Source organism: Corvus kubaryi, unplaced genomic scaffold (genome assembly GCF_017639235.1).
Source record: "Corvus kubaryi isolate FWS band 111438036 unplaced genomic scaffold, C.kubaryi_AGA036_p1.0 44976, whole genome shotgun sequence".
Lineage (NCBI taxonomy): Eukaryota > Metazoa > Chordata > Aves > Passeriformes > Corvidae > Corvus > Corvus kubaryi.
Window position 1 is genome coordinate 18630 of NW_024581273.1, and position 10290 is coordinate 28919.

Sequence of the window (10290 nt, forward strand, 5' to 3'; positions counted from 1 at the left end):
AGGGCCCGGGGGGCTCCGCGGTGGCTCCGCCCCGCCCCGGGCGGCGCCTGAGGCGCGAGCGGCTCCGGGGGGCGGCGCCTCCGTTTGAACTCAAACCGCCCTCGCCGCTTCTCATTGGCTCCGCTGCGCGTCGCGCGCCGCCCCCTCCGCCAATCAGAGGCCGCCGCGCTCCTTTTCGAATGTTCAACGGTCAACGGAGCAACCTGGTGCGTTCGTTTCTCCTTCCGCCGATCCGGCACGGGGTAAAGCTAAAAGAGTCCCTCTGTCCGGTGCCGCTTGTCGCGGCCAGAAGGGCTCGGTGCTGTCCCTCAGCCACGGCTGCTGCCGGCAGGCGCGGGCGTCGGCTGCCGCTCCTGTCCGTCTGTCTGCGCGGCTCCCGGGGGGTTCCGTTTCGGTGCCTGGCGGAGGAATACAGCCGTGGTGGGGAGGGGAATGGGGCGTTCAGTGCGAGGTCTCGGGGGCCGGCGCGCGCGCGCGGGAAGGGCTCAGTCGGCGTCGCGCCGTGCCGGGAGCGCGGGGGGGGGGCGCGTCGGACGCCGCCGCACGGGGCCCCTCAAGGCTCTGACAGATCCAGGTACGGTTGGGCGAGCGGATGAGGGGAGCAGGGCCGGGGGGATGTGGCTTTGGGGTGAGGGGGGCCGCGGGGAGGAGTTGGGCCTCCTGACATCTTCCCCTCGGTGGCCACCTACCCCCCCATGATGGCTCTTGCCCCTGCCGTGGTGGTTGTTGCCCCGCTCTCACCCGGTGTTTACCTGTGCCGTGACCGCCCGGAGCCCTGGCTTATAAACTTCGGCATCTGCAGCTCATGTGCCTTTTTTGGCTTGTAGGAGTTGGTGGCTGCCTGGACGGGGAACTCTCGGTACGGGACACCGAGTATTTATTTGCGTTCCCTAAAAGCCGAAGGGACTGCCGGGTTCGCCCCGAAGTTGTGTCCTGTTGTCAACAAGTGTTTATCGCATGAAACCGACCCAAACATTCCATAAGGGTTTCTCTTAACTGCTTTTAATTCCGTTGTTTTTACCTTGCTGCTTTCAAATATAGTGTTTATAAAGATGCTTCCTTAAGGCTCGCTTGTGGCAATCGCATTTATACATTAAGTAATGCGTTACATGGAGATATATAAAAGGTGCATCGGTTGTGCTGTGGCTTTGGAGTTCTTACGCCAGTCCAGTGCTGTTTCTCCTTGTGCCGCGATCTGTGCACGCAGAGATCTGCACTTGCTTCCCTCTCAGCTCTGTCGCAGCCCATCGCGACAGAGATCAGCAATTTCCCGATTTCCAGCCTCTTCCCAGCTGTTCCTGCCCGTGCTCCTGGGAGCTGATGACACTATTCCCTGCTTTTCCTGGAGCACACAACTGCAGTCATTTGGTCTCTATTTTAAATCTAAATCTGAAAATTTCCGTCTAGGTAAGAGATTGAAAGGTTCGGATTTAGCTGAGGAGGAGTGAGTTTTTAAATTGCTTACGGGACAAAATATAATCTGTGTTGCTCCTGAACCTTTCCAAGGTTCTGATGGGTAGCAAAAATCTCCTGAATACCTGTGAGTAGTCTAACAATTTATATAAACATATTCCCAGTTTTCTACACAGGGAAACAAACACATGTAAACAGCACCGAGATTCTTCTGCTGCCCATTGGGAAGTATCTCATCTCTGAAACAAAAATAAAACATAAAAACTTACATCGACTTACTCTTGTAAGCATGTAAACCAAATTAGGATGAGTAATCTGCATGTTTTTTATAGGTAAGGGTCTTTATATTTGAAGATGCCACGCTATGGGGAAATCGTTGTCATTAAAAGGAATGGGACTGATGGAATTGTTTTTCCACTCACCTCAACTTCTTGTTTATTTGGAAGGTGAGAATTTGCTTGCATACTTTGAAATAATGAGTGTTTTCCTGCAGATCAGGTCTTTTAATGCTTATTTACAAAAATAAATGTTAATGGAGGAATGGTGTGAAGAGGGAGGGAAGGTGAGACTGGATTAAGGTTGATGTTACAGTAGAAAGCTGAACTTTATTTTATTACTTGTCCTTTCCTTGCCAGAACTACTTCTGTTTATTGATTGACTTTTAAATTTCTGGCCACAGGAAATGTGGGGAAGGGAATAAAAGTGATAAGACCAACAGCAAATCAAAAGCATTAGAGATTTTCTTCAAATTTGAGAAATTATGCTGCTGTACCATTATTAACTAAAATGTTGGGAAATTCCCTAATTCTACAGCAGATTTCCCTGTGTTTTGTGTGGAACTGAACTTGTGTTTCCCCCCAGGAAAACAGAATGTGACATCCGCATGCGGCTGCCGTGGGTGTCCAATGAGCACTGCAAAATTGAGATAAATGAGAACAAGGAGGTGAGATGCTCATGTTTTACTGAAATATGCATTGCCTTGATGCATCTCGGCAGTCACTGAACTCTTTGTTTGATTTTTAGGCAGTCCTGACTAATTTAAGCACAGTAAACCCCACGCAGCTGAATGGGGCTTGCTTTGAGCAGCCTGTTCTCCTGAAGCACGGAGATGTGTTAACCATTATTGATCGTTCTTTCAGGTGGGTGCCAGGACCACACTTTAATTATTTGATTCTAGAGTGTAAATTAATGAAGTTTAGTTCATAAAGTCTTACAGGCCTTCATGAGAAGGCAGGATTGCTTAAAGATATCTTTTTATCACATATTACATTACGGTAAATAAAGATAGAACTGTCTAGAGAGATAATTCTGATTTTGTTTCAAGAGTTGTCAGTTTTAGGGAGAAATTGAAAGTGGTTTTAAGTTGCTAAAGCCTTTCAAATTGAGATGTGTGCATTGTTGGGAAGGGACAACTATTCCTAGGTCATTTCTCTTAATAACAGGAATTTAAGTCATCAACTATTTGACAAAAAATAGTATTTTAAAATATTTCTTTCAGGTTTGAATATCCTCTGCAATCAACTCTGAAAAAGAGGCGTTCCAGGTCTCCAAAAGATGAAACTCTGCAGGTAAATTGGTGGCTGTGGGCATTTTCTTTACCAATACATTGGTAGTAGTGATATGGCTTTTTATTTCCTTGTTCTGTTTTCTTCTTAGGGGTAGTTTTTCAGCCCTGAAGTGCCTTTCTGTCTAAAATACAAATAAACTCCTTCAGATAAATACTCTTCAAAATTTAGTAATTTTTAGTCTAAATTTTAGTCAAAAATTTGTCTGGTTTTGGTAAAAGACAATTAATAATTCATGGTGTTACTAATACAGATAGAGCTATAAATCTTCCACTGGGTCTGGTAAGAAGGGGAGATTCGAGTGTTTTTATTCTGATTTTACAGCTGCTTTGACAGCTTAGAATTTAAATGATAAAACAAGATCAACCTCTCCTCTTTAGAGTTTCAAATGTATTACTCAATGTTAACTATTGCAAAGTTCAAGGATTTAATTTGAATACTTTAATGCCTGTTTAGGGACAATGCATGGTCTCTCATAAGTAGTTTTTTTAATGTAGAATTGAAAGCTAAACTGTAAAATCTTTGTTGCTCTGCTGTAATGTTGTACAAATTTACAGGTTCTTCATGTTCAGCAGGTGGCAGGAGTGGAATTATTACACAAACAAACTTCAGGAGCTAAAAGTCTTGATGCTTCAGGTTGGTTCCTCTTCTCTGGGGACTTTGTTTGCTTTTGTCCCCTTAACTGCGTTTTTGCTTAGCTTAAGAATTCAAACAAGGTTAAAGGAGGGAAAAAAAGGCATTTTAAGACTTTTCAATCTGAGAACACCTTGCTATGTCAGCAATTACTGCATCATGCTTAGATCTCATCATGACAGATGTGAATTCACCTCTGTCATTAAAATTTAACTTGAACTTCTCTGCTGACCTACAGCTACACCTTTTTTGAGCAAATACTGCATTCTCTCATGCATTCTTCCCTAATAAAGAATTGAAACAAGTGTAATTTTGGAGGTACCTGGTAGATACTGAAATAATTGTTTACAGGAGCTGTTTCCTGTAGAACCAGAAAAATCCAGAGCTGCTAATTCTGGATGATTATAACTCATAGACTGGTTAAATGCCAGGGCTTCACCTTCTTATCCTTCTTATCTTAAATAATCCTCAGTTTCAGAGAAGGTTCTTTATTATCATTTCTGACAGATTTTTGTTCCAATGCAAAAAGCCCAGGCTGCTTCCAAGTGTTCCATTTCAGTAGGTCCTGGTTGACCATCTTGGGAGGGAAAAGAAGGAATTTTTAATCTGTATTTATGGAACTTATATGTGTAGTTCTACCATTTTGAAGTAACTCTGCGTCTGTATTTTTGTTTTGTTTTGCTTACTGTGTAGATAATGCTGAGTGTGAAGAGAAAAATGCCAATGAAAATAAACGAACTCCAGAGGAAAATCTTCCTGAAGCTTTCCCTGTCAAACTCCGAACACCCAAATCTTCACGGAGACTACATCATGTTCTTAAAAAGCAAAATGAAGTGTCCCCCTTTAGTAAACTCTATGAAAACCTGAAGAATGAGCTGAAAGTGGAAAAACCTCTGCACAGGGGAAGTGCCTCTCAACAAGCTGCAAAAGGAGACCCTGGGAGTGTTCTGCCAGAACCAAATGCTCCCATTTCATCCCTGAGTCATCTTTCTGATCTGGGCGGCCTGACTAAAGGAAAGGAAACAGGCAGAAGGGAAGATATTGAAGAATGTACGATTGTAAGAAGAGAAGAAGGAAACAGCTCAGGATTTAATAAGCAGCTGTCAGCTGTAGGAAGAACTCCCAGAAAGAGTTTTACCAGGAGTCCTCGAACTCCCATTTCAAAGGTGGTGCCAGGAGATACCAGTCAGAGTCCTTTGCAGGATCCTAAGGAATTAGGGACACCAGGCAGATGCAAACATTCTGCTGTTACACCCAAACCCAGCAAGGAGAACCACAGGAATTCCCTGGTTTCACTGCAGCAGTGCTCCATAGAAAGGTTGGATTGTCCAGCTCAAGGGACAATATGCAGCCCCACACCGCCCACCCCCAGCGCTGCTGAAGGAGGTAAATGTGTGCTGTCCACACCAACACCCAGGAGGAAGAGTCCTCGGTCTCTGTTTGTGTCACCTCCCAAAGAAGCCAGTGGAATGAATCCTGGAAATTCAGAGACTCCAAGAACCCCACGGCGTGGGTCCTTGAAATTGAAGTCTCTTCCAGAAATCCCAGCTGGAGCTCCAGAGGAAGATTCAGTGTGCAGAATTGATAGCACACAACTGCCTTTGCCAGAAGACAAATGCTTAAAGCAAAGACGAAACAGCAAACAACAAACACCAGGAAAACCTGTCCAAGAAGTGCTGAAAGAAATCTGGGATCAGGCAAACCTGGATAACTCTGCCTCTCTCTCTAATTCCAAGAGTCCCAGAAGAAACAGCAGGCAAAGTAAAAATTTCTTGGACAAAAGTGTCCATTCAGAGGCACCAGCTTCAGAAGGGATAATGGCATCTCCTGCTGCTCAGACACCTGGCTCTGGAAGGAAAAGGGGGAGGCCAAGGACCTCTGGAGTGCTGACTGAAACAGCACTGGAGACAAACGCTGGTCAGGAACATCATGATTCAAGCAGAAAAGCCAGTGGAACTCCAGCAGAGCTGGGCGTGGAGGGGTATCACCAAAACCAGGATTTGGAAGATGCCAGTGCTGCAACACCTCGGAGACCATCAGCCAAGAGAAGGTCTGGAAGTGCTGCTGAGCTCAAAGTCACTGAGCCTGGCTCAGAAACTAAAACTCCTGGCCTCTTGAATGGAGAAGATTCAGGTAAATACATTGGATCCCCTGCCTTGTTTTTGATATTAGAGAAATGCTGTAACACTTTCCTAAAAATTCTTCCACTGGGATAAAATGCAGAACCAGTTGCTGACACTAATTGTAAAATATTTATCATGGAGTTACATTTGACCATAACAATACACAATATGTATAAATTGTCCTGGATTGAATCTGTTTCTCTTTAAGGTAAGTTTCTTTGGGTTTGTTTCCAACTTTGAAATGCAGAAGGAAGGCTTAAAATGCTGCCTTGGTTTCTTAGATAATGTAAAAATATTTTTAATTGTTCTTTTCAGGCAAGACAGAAAGAATCCCTCAGAAGAGGAGGAGTGGTGAGATGCTCCCTCAAACTTTGGGAAAAAGAAAAAGAGTGTCTTTTGGTGGTCATCTGAGTCCAGAACTCTTTGATAAAAGTTTGCCTCCCAACTCTCCCTTGAAAAGAGGAGCTCTCCCTGCCAGGCAGAGTTTACCCTACGGAAACTCTCCTCGGGCTGTGCTCAAAAAGGCTCAGGGGTTGAAGCACTTGGTAGATCAGGTAAATGTTACGAGCAATCAAGTTGCTGAGTCCATTACTGTGATCAGAATTTATAAATTCTATTATATGTATTTATTCTATTATTTATTAATTCAAAATGAGTAGTAAATCTTGTGTGATGCATGCTGGTGTCACTCATGAGTGATTTGGGATGCTCAAAGAATCAACAGCAAAGGCATCAGCAAAACCAGGTTTATTTTAAGGTGAAAGTGCCACAAAATTCATTGGTGAGGTCACTCTGCTACTTAATGGATGGGTAAAACACACGAGGAAAAAACAGACTAAAAATTAAAAATCAATCAATCTGAATCTAAATTTGACATAAAATGATTTAATTGGTGGCTGGGGATGGATGAATGGTAAGGATGGGAAAGTGTGAGGATCAAAAGGAAGGTAAACCCTCTTGCCAAACTTAGCCCCAAACTTGATCAACAGTTTAGGAATCATTTCCTGTATCATTCCTGAAAAGAGTAAAATAATCCCGGTCTCAGGCAGGGTTCCCCTGGACAGATCACTTCATTAGAAAGAAGGAAATATCCTCCATTCACTAATGTCTATTTTTTTTTTACCAGGAAGAAAAAAGGTCACCCAAAAATTCCCCAGCCCAGCAGTCTCCAGGTGCCTCATTCCCTCCCTCAGGGAAGGCAACACCCAAAGTTCCTTCAGGCTCTCCAGCCCCTTTCAGGAAAGGGCGTTTCTCCATCTCCCAGGCCCCCACACCATTCCCAATTGCAGAGGAGAAGGATGCTGGTGCTGAAGATGTGGATCCAAAGGAGAGAAGTGGTGTCCAAGGGAAAACACCGAAATCTTGTCCTGCTGCCCAGGATGCCAAAGCCTTTGCGACAGTGACACCCACCAAGTCAAACAGAAGTGCCCAGCTGGGTTTGAAGGGCACTGCCATGAAGAGCAGAGGTGGAGCTGTGGCTGTTATCACTGCCAAGAGGAGAAGTGGTGCCTCCAGTGCCAATTTATTAGGTTGGTTTCAACAGATAATTTTTAATATTCACTTTCACGCTTTAAAATACAGGAACCAAACTGGAGAAGGCCTTTTTGTTATGCACCAAATAATTGGTGAATCTTCTGAAGTCTGCTGGGCTTCTTGGAAGTGCAAAGTGTTGCATTTTCTCATTCATAAAGCAGGTTTATTAAAGCATCTATAAACTCATTTAAACACAAATCTTAAAGTTCAGACATTGAAAAAAGGTAAAATTAGCATTCTCTTTGCAAGTTTAGAGTCATGATCTTTAATATCTGTCAAGTTCAAGTAGTCTTAAACCAAGCCATGTTTATCACATCCATTTTGTTTTCCAAAATGTAACATTTTATAGCAAGGCAGCTTCACTTCGTGCCTTATTTTTATACAAGGCTCACAACCTTTATCTGGGAACTGGACTGAGTTTAACAACTCACAGTGGTACATAATGGATAGAAATAAAAAATAAGATCATAACTGGGTGTTACTTTCAAATCTTCAGAATTCTCGGTGTTGAGCACTGATTTGAAATAGTTTTGACAGCATTGGAAACTGTAATAGGGGAGCTCTGGTTCTCTGAGTTTTGAATTTTGAATAAACTTTTAGGTAGGGTGTATTTGTCACCTGTTTTCATCAGTGAAATCAGTTTGACAAAGTCAAATTTACCATTCACCCAGGAATTTTTATTGCTTTTTATTATTCTGTTCGTTTTAATGGCAGCAGAGCTGTTGACAAATATTGATGGCACTCCATTTCTCACCACCTCTTTGTAATGTGCTTTTTAATATCACTGCATCAGTTCCTTCAGTAACATGAAAAGAACATCACAGCTCTTAAAATTTCAGATCCAAAATAAAACTCTGTTTCCAGTGCTTTTCCAGAGCAACTGGGTCAGAGTTCAGTTGTAGGATCTGAGCTGTGTTTGACCCTGTGTGAAGCTCATTGTTTTGGTGTGGAAAGCCACACTGGGTACTTGTACTCTTCTTAAATTTAAGGTGAAACTGGGTTTTCGAATTGAAAATATTTCAGAGAACACTTTAGGTGCTGTCAGATAATAACAAACACTTTCCTCTGGCAGACTGCAGAAAATGTATGGGAACCATAAGGAAATAAAATTGCCGACTTCCATTTACACAGCTGAGAGTTGAAGTGGTTTTTTCTCATTTGCTTCTAGTTGCAAAATCTTGGGCCGAAGTGGTAAAATTGGGAGTTGCAAGACCACAGTCAAAGGTTGCTAAAAAAAGTGTCCGTAAAGGAAGACCCCTGAAGAGGATAAACCACCCACCAAAGGTATCCTTTTTTGTCTTTCTTTGTTTTATTTTCTTGCATGACCACCAAACAGCTTGGGTGCATTTTGATAGAGAAGCTGGAAGCTCCTGTTGTGGTATAAAATGGGGGTTGATGTCTCTCACAGCATGTGGGAAATGGAGATTTGTACAAAAGGAATCATGAAATTTTTAAGGTTGGAAAAGACCTCCAATATCATGGAGTCCAACCTCTGATCATAGAAATCAGGCAGGACCTGCCTTTCCTTTCCTAATCTCAGGCTGGCTGGGCCTTCCAACCCTTCTTAGCACTGGACATCCTCCAGTCATCTGGAACCTCCCAGTGAACCAGGACTAGTGATAAATGGTGGAAGGAGCTTGGCCACCTCTTCCAGCAAGAAGAATCTTGGCTTAATAACTCTTTATTTTCTTTTTCCTTTACCTCTGCAGACTCCAGAGAAGAAAATAAAAGATCACTTCAGCACGGGTCATGCAGAGTCACCTGCTACTATAGTTGTAGGTAGAGCTTATTCCACCACAATCAGATCTGCTGGACACATCCCTAAAGTGGTAAAAAATCCCATGCTGAAGCTCAACATGGATATGGATGAAAGCTTCACAGGTGAGATCTTAAAGTCTGCTCACTCTGCCAGCTGTGCAGTTCTTTTGTCAAAACATGTGCTCATTTCTCCAAATACAATTTCTAGGAATGCCTGAAATGTTTCAAACTCCGAAAAATCAGGATGGAAGAACATTATCTTTGGCTGCTGCTCAGAGTGCTGAGTTCACACCACTGTGTGCTGCAGGGGACATTTCTGACTTGCACACTCCTGAGGAATCTGGTAGGTTTAAAAAAAGGAATGTTTAGGTATATTTTGGGTTAGCAGCAATCTCAGCCTAGGCAGACTTAACTGAGGTGAAGCAGCCAGTAACCCATGAAAGGAACCATTGAAATTTATGAGGTATTAGAAGAAAATGTTGTAGTTAACTTCTGAGTAGGATAATTTATCATTCATTTTATTTGGTGTGAAACTTCAAACTGTTGAAGTGTTGTTTCAGACATGGCAGCAAACCCATGCACGTGTTTGGATTTTGGTTTCTAGAAGATTGTATTTGAGTAGATTTTTGATTCTACAGGATTTTCTGCTTAATTTATTTTCCAAATGACATAAATCTACTGCTTATTTCAGGAGAGATGATGGTGTCACCATTAAATAATTCAGATGCTTCAGAACAGAAGCAAGAGAGTTCAGGCATATTCCACTTTCTGAGAGAGGAGTCATCTCCATCCATGTTTGATGAAATAGCCACAAAAACTCCTGAAAAAAGAAAAGCTATGCATGAAGATGATGTGGATAGTTTTGCAGTAATTCCAGAAAAACCACCATCTCTGGTGAAATCAGGAAGTAAAAGGAGGACTCCAAAGCAGGAGTTGGAGCCAGTTGAGGTCATGTCAGGCAAAAGGAAGATTTTAAGGACCCCCGTGCAAAGGTCAGAACCGGGAGAGGTTTTGTCAGGTATCAAGAGGCTCATGAAGACCCCAAAGCAGAAGACAAAGCCTGTAGAGGCTTTGTCAGGTATCAAGAGGCTCATGAAGACCCCAAAGCAGAAGACAAAGCCTGTAGAGGCTTTGTCAGGTATCAAGAGGCTCATGAAGACCCCAAAGCAGAAGACAAAGCCTGTAGAGGCTTTGTCAGGCATCAGACAGCTCTTGAAGACCCCAGATCAGAAATTGGAGCCTGTAGAGGCTTTGTCAGGCATCAG

At 43.1% G+C, this 10290-nt stretch overlaps 1 protein-coding gene across 1 annotated transcript; it reads left to right on the top strand.

Annotated features, from left to right (window-relative positions):
- Positions 1 to 488: 488 nt before the first annotated feature.
- LOC121672224 (proliferation marker protein Ki-67-like) lies at positions 489 to 10283 on the top strand (the record flags this gene model as incomplete). The annotated part of the gene is made up of 13 exons (XM_042044803.1): positions 489 to 574; positions 1746 to 1859; positions 2275 to 2356; positions 2437 to 2552; positions 2912 to 2981; positions 3536 to 3614; positions 4305 to 5744; positions 6050 to 6288; positions 6861 to 7263; positions 8436 to 8551; positions 8977 to 9148; positions 9234 to 9368; positions 9717 to 10283. Coding segments are annotated over exons 2-13 (3511 nt in total), but the record flags the coding sequence as incomplete, so codon positions are not given.
- Between the last annotated feature and the right edge of the window lie 7 nt (positions 10284 to 10290).